General features: G+C 32.5%; 1 protein-coding gene across 1 annotated transcript in view; it reads right to left on the reverse strand.

Annotated features, from left to right (window-relative positions):
- The window catches only part of LOC111691999 (putative glucosylceramidase 4), a 44005-nt gene that overhangs the window by 25282 nt on the left and 11610 nt on the right, over window positions 1–7113 (reverse strand). Inside the window, exon 3 of the mRNA XM_023455623.1 lies at window positions 2534–2814. Coding sequence (XP_023311391.1) covers window positions 2534–2814 — 281 coding nt within the window. The remainder of the gene's footprint in view (window positions 1–2533; window positions 2815–7113) is intronic.

The following is a 7113-nucleotide window of genomic DNA, read 5'->3' on the forward strand; positions in this document are numbered from 1 at the left end:
AAAATGTCAACTTGTAAATTATTTTGAAAGTAATTCGTTATTTAATCCTCATCAATATGGCTTTCGTAATAGCTGTTCCACCACTTTAGCTATAGACAAATTGACTGAATATATAAACGAGGGTTTTGAAAAGGGTGAATATGTGTGCTCTCAGTTTTTGGACTTAACAAAGGCATTTGATTGTGTAGCACATAATATTCTCATCGACAAATTAAGTTTGTATGGGTTCACACACGATAGTCTTGAGTTGATGAGATCATACCTCACAAATCGTCAGCAATTTGTAATCCATAATAATATAAAATCTAGTTTGAAAAACATTAAGCATGGCGTACCTCAAGGTTCTATACTGGGACCAACTCTGTTTTTGATATATATAAATGACATCACTAACTCCTTAAATATGAATATGTTAAATGTACTTTTTGCTGATGATACTAGTGTATCAATAAAAAATAAAAACTTGAATAATTTGTTGGAAGACATCCCTCAGGTGCAGTTAAGTGTGGAGAATTGGTTTACAAGTAATAAACTTTCTTTGAATAGGACAAAGACTGAGACAATGATATTCACCTTACGAGAATTTGATAACGGCGCAGAACTGGATCACGTTAAATTCCTTGGAGTTTACCTAGATTCTAAGTTGCTTTGGGAACAACATACAAACTATATCTGTAAAAAGATGTCTAAATATATGTATTTACTACGAAATCTTGTGGGTAGGGTATCGTTGAGTACTCTGAAAACAGCATATCACAGTTTTATACACTCTAATATATCCTATGCTATTCTTGTGTGGGGACATGCTACCTCTAGTAGGGATGTGTTCGCACATCAAAGAAGGGCCATTAGAATTATGTTAAGTTTGAGTTACAGGAGCGACTGTAAACAGCATTTCATTTCTTTAAATATACTTACTGTTCCCTGTATATATATATTGCAATGCTTACTATATGTCAAACAAAACTTAATAAATTTTTCAACTAGAAATCAGCTGCACACTCATAATATTAGAACAAAGAATAATTTAACTACTAACTATTTAAGACTAAGTAAGACTAGAAATGGTACGGGATATATAGGAATACGTCTTTATAATGCCCTACCAATCCACATAAGGAATCTCAATTTTAATCAATTTAAAAATAGAATAAAAAAATTTCTTTTGAGAAATGCATTTTATGATATTGAGCAGTTTTTTGACAGTGACTTTAATCATTTGTGAGCTATTGTATTTGTTTTTAATATTGTTTTACCTGATTTTATTTATTCTGTTTACAATCAATGTCAATTTTAATCTGTATTTATATTTTTATTAATTATAGGATTATGTATGTATCTGTATTTTTAACTGTGTTGTAATTTTGAAAATATCAATGTTTCTTTTCTGACGTGTGTAAACACTTTGTGTAATAACACGAATCAATAAAAATGTAAAAATGTAAAATGTAAAATGTAATGGTGAAATTTTGTAGGTGCAGTGGAAAGTATTTTGAAATATAATAAAAGTCAAAATAAAAATAATAAAATCAAAAAAAAAACTGTTTTAGTCGCAATCAAAACACAAACAAAATTTTTTCAAATTTCGTTTTTTTAATTTTAAATGTCCACCGCATTTTCATTCAGTCGTCTGTGTAAATATTTATTTATAAATATTTTTCGTACTTAGTGCTAATATTCACAGCTGTCCCTAAATAACGTATTAGGAATAACACAAAGTTTGTTCCAAAATACTATTATATCTTAAGGTTCTATTAATCTACTAGGTCAGTTTCCAAACAACTTTGCAACTTGCAAGCTTGAAACGCTCAGCTATAATAAATTTAACTGGTGTAATCGATTTACTTGTTTCTTTATTAAAAATTCTATGTGAATTACGTGAAGGGTGCAGTTTTAATACTAAATACTATTCCAAAAAATATGTATTTTTATGAAGCCGACTCCAGATGATGCGGTCACATGAATGTTTGAATTAATTGCATGTTATTAGGAGATGTGTCACACATGATGCGCAGATGTGTAAACATGACAAATGACATGATTATATCCCCAAAATACTGCTAAACGTTTTACGCGCGATGTACATACATATCTATTAAATTTCCACATGTTACCCATTCTTTGATGTGTTTAAATTTATCGTCCCTGGAGCCAACTAATACATATCGAATAGTCTAAATGGTGTTCTGTTTGTCTGACAACATGGTTTCTAATGTATATGCATCATCTACACGATAAGACATGGATCTGATAAATACATATTTCTGGCACATGTGACCGCATTATCAGAAGCAGTTAAACATTATGTTATTTAAAAATGTTTTCTTTTCTTGAATTTAACAACGTATTTAATTCTGTCGGTTTTTTCAAATTTATATTATAGAAATAGTTGTAACCAACTATTCGATTTTTTAACTAAAATTCCAACTACATATTTTATGAAACAGACATTACAAAATAAAAATATTTTTTAATTATAAACCAAAATCCCGTATATAGAGCATATCAGCTTGCAGACCTTCAAGCAGCTCACCTGTTAGATATAATTAATGCTATTAAATTGTCTGGTCTCAAGAATGCCATTGCTCTCACATTGTCCAAGTCTTTCACAGTGGTTTCCAATCTAACGGAGTCGGGAACTGCAAACTTTGAGAAGTGTCCCAAAGCGTAGAACATTGGCTGTTTGTAAAACTCCTGCAAGGTTGCGTTGACTATAATTGGAGAATCGACATAGTTGTCGATATAGGTGGGGCCACCTTCCTCATTCAGGACCATGTTCCAGTCCACCCAACCACCTGCGCCTTGCTCCAGATTCTGAATAAAAATGAAATTGTAAAATTTTTAGAGAACATTAAGCTATTCCCAAAAGTAAAGACAATGTGGCAGAAGGGGCTGGATATCTTCACTGACAAAAATCGACTAATAAGAATGTTTTGCTAAAATTATATCAAAACTAATTTTATTTAATAATCATGGAAAAGAAAATAATAACCTAATATACCACATGCATGATAACTACGTGGTATGGGGTTGACTGTAGGCCGCGTTCTCTTTTATGTAATTTTATTCAAATAAAAAATGACACAACCATTGCCTTTTTATAACTGCACTCTGCAAACAGTAAATACCTTAAAAACCAGAAGAGATAGATATAGAAAATCATTATACCATTCGAAGGACAACAAAATTGTTCATCAGGTTGCGTAAAAATTTGCAGGGTGTTCCATAAGTTAAGATGGTTTAAAGTTGACTAAATTCGGCATTAAATTTCTACCACCTTGTATGAAATTAAGTCATTTTGAATTTATGGCAGGGAAGTTTAGAGTTTTAGTTATGTCCCCTATAAATTTTATCAACTAACTTTATTATTGTAAAATACATATCTTTTTGAAATATCAAAAACGGTTAACTTTAAGAAGGAAACGTTTATGAAAGTTCACCTAGAAATTAAAGTAGAATCCAATATTGCAATAATATACAGGGTGTTCCATTTAAAATAACGAAGATGACGTCAACGGCCGGTATAGCCGCAAGCGTTAAGTGGACGCCATTATATCAGAATTAAAATTGAAGTAGTCTCTGAAATATGTCTCGTCACCGTGGGACACCCTGTAAGTGCTAACAAGACCACCCCATTTTATGTATATTCTGTGGAACAAGAGAATGTTATATATTTAGCAATGGTAAGCTAACATTTATTAATGCCTAAAATGTCATTTATTTGTAGCAAGAAAAGTATCTGAGGTTATACCTAACTGCTTTTCCCATGAAGAAAACTTAGTGTTCACCATTAATATCGAAAACAGTATATACGAAGTATGTTAAGAAAATGACGAATGAAAAAGACGTGTTGACGGGGTGAGTGTTCGTCGGAGAGTCCTTGTGTGTGGAACCGGTCGTAGGTATATGAATACGCATCTGGTCGCCGGCGCCAGTAGTCTGCCGTAGACCCTTCATGGAACGCTGGTACGTCCGGCGACGTCCTGCTGGCGCTCTTGACGTAATGCTTGAAAATGGGTCACTTGCGAACATGTGTAGATACACACAGACCGACAAAATAAGTTTGCATTTCTGACCCAGGCAGAGCTGCGTGAGATTGAGAAAAACCCATGCAGCTTGAAGAAATAGGACGTAGATCCGGCAATCTAGGATATCGGCTATTTGCAATGATTCCTTTGTCATGTCCGGTGCTCATTTGTGGACTATAATATCTCAGATGCAAGCTTATTTACGTCGGTCTGTATTGGTAATAAGATGAGTCGATGAGTGTGCGTTAATAAATAAACGATTAAGGAAATGTTTTAACCACCAGTAGGTTCCTCTGGTAAACATGTTTTTGTTATGACAGAAACCTAACGTTTCTGTATATTTAAAGAGATAATTTACTGGGGTTAATCAATTTATGGCTAGAAGATATTTTCCTCAATAGCGTTTGTAAACGCCGCTGGATGCATTATACGAGAATAATATATGAACAAAATTATATTACATTTTTGCACACTACCAAAGGTTAGAGCACACAAAAATAAGTATACTTTTCTAATACAGTTCAAAACAAAGCATAAGAAAAGGTCCACACCTCCCAATGCCTCTTTTATTTTCGGTAATCGTAAAAATGGAACATCTAATAATACTATATTTACTTACTATCAAGTTATCTGCTATCGTTAATTTGAATCTAAAAGCTGTTAAATGCTATTCATAGCTATTTCTATAATTATAAGTAGCCAAAATTTCTGTAGTACAACGTGCGTTCCAAAGTAAACAAGACTTTTAAAAAGGCCATCTATTGGCAATTACATGCTTCGGAAAAGTAGACCCTTCAATGATGTACTGTCAAAATTTATAACATTTGAACGAATAGAAGCGAAGTTATTGCGTCTGAGGTGACAGTAGGTAGGTATACGCGGTTTAAAAGCGGTCGTGAGGACGTAAATGATGAGCAACATGTTGGACAACCGAAAACAGTAATAATCGCAGATTCCATCAAAATTGTGCATGAATTTATCAAAGATCAGCCAAAATCTTGATTGAAATTCATGAAATTAGAATTAAGCATCTCGAAAACATCAGTGTGCACGGTTTATTCCACACAAGTTAACTGACGACCAAAAATTGCTCAGATTTCAACATTCGAAGGATTTCAAGGAGACCAAAAACTTCCTTTACAACATTGTGACTGGTGATGAAATATGGTGTTTTCAATATGATCCACAAAGGCGCCAGACGAGCCTATACCCAAAAAATCTCGTATGGAAAAGTTAAAAGTGAAGGCAATGTTGATTTGCCTGATTCCAATAACATTGTCCACAAAGAGTTAGTTCCACCAGATCAAACCTTTAGTGTACAATTCTATTTTGATGTTTTGAAGTGTTTGGTGCATCCTATTTGTCGTATTCAGCCAGAACGTCGCGCAGAAGGATGTTAGCGTTTGTAGACGATAATGCACCATCTCATCGATCGACACCTGTGACCGACTTTCACCTTTTCGGAAATGCATTTGCCGATGAAAGAAACGCGTTTTATAGACATAAGAGCCATCCAAAAAGCCTGTACTGACCATAGAAATGGTTGTATTGAAATTGGAAGGGCACTATCTTGAATAAAATACATCGGTTTTGCTAAAACAAACTTTTTGTTGTTCCTATTTAAAAAAAATCCTATTTGTAGCGCACCTTGTTGTGCAAAACTAATATACTATTTATTTCAACCTTGCTGTTAATAAGAAAAGCCATGATTATACTCGAGCTAATAAGTATCGTATTTGCATGTAACAAATACAACCAATAATAATGTAGCTATTACTAAGCCGCATAACAGAAATATTGCTTATAAATAAATATTTAAATAATAATCGAATGCAATCAATGAAAGTTATTTATGTGTCATCTGAATCATCGCAAAAATCGTGACATGGTGAATTTTTATATATACTTTTATAACACTGAAAACTGAATGATTTTATTTGATCTCAAATAAGAATGCCACGTGTGTATACAGACTGTATTTAGCGAGAAAATGCATAATTTACGTTTCTAAGGAGTTATCAGTTCCAGCAATTATTGTTGCATAAATAAATTATTTTCTAATATTCAGTGTACATGTGAGCAATAGATTATTCCTCTATCAAAGAACCTTCTCCTCTATCAAAAATTGCTTCATTTAGCCGTTAAAAGGACATCAAACTGGTCGAAAAATTTTGCTTTCCCAAAAACAAATTTAAAATATTGTTCCCGTTTTAATTTGGTATTATATTGCATATAGATAATTTTAGAAATAATAATGGAAGTAAAATGAGAAAAATGTCCATCCATAAGCAAATATGCATATTATATTTTTTGCAGGTAGCATTACAGCTACAGTTTTTGTTTTTGTCCTAAATAGGAATGAACGAAGAAACTTTCAATCATCTTTTGACCTCAAAAAACAGAAGCTCAAAGTACACAGAATATTGGGACATCCTGCATAATAAATTAAAGTAGGTATATAATATTTTTCCTTCATCTTCATCAGATGTGTTAGTAAACATTTAAAAACGTTAGAAAATTTGCATTTGCAAAAAAGTTGTAATTTGTTTTGCTACATTTTATCTGCAAATTTATATTTTAAAGTTATTTCTCTTCAGTTACTTACGTCCAATATATCGTTAGTATAGTTTTCCCCTCTGGACCAGCTACCTTTCCTTACAGATTTGTCCAAGCCCATACGAGCTAGATATCCTACGAAGAAAATGAGCGATTTCTTAATTTAATTTCTTAATATCTCCCTAAATTATAATGTTTTATATTAAAGATATTTAATAAAGGTATTAATTACCATATAAAATTAATTTAGTTACCATTACATGCTTCTGAGGATATGAAGAACCAGTCCTCCTTGTCAATGTTGAAAATCTGCAAACTAGAAGCTGGTATTACGAAATTTGCATACCAATGAACTGCACCTCCGTCAGCATAACTCAATGTTTTTTCATTTTCATAATAATAATAATAATAATAATAATAATGATAATAATAATAATAATAATGATAATGATAATGGTAATGGTAATGGTACTGGTAGTGGTAGTGGTAGTGGTAGTGGTAGTGGTAGTGGTAGTGGTAGTGGTAGTGG

The sequence above is a fragment of the Anoplophora glabripennis genome, unplaced genomic scaffold (assembly GCF_000390285.2).
Source record: "Anoplophora glabripennis isolate ALB-LARVAE unplaced genomic scaffold, Agla_2.0 scaffold747, whole genome shotgun sequence".
Taxonomy (NCBI): domain Eukaryota; kingdom Metazoa; phylum Arthropoda; class Insecta; order Coleoptera; family Cerambycidae; genus Anoplophora; species Anoplophora glabripennis.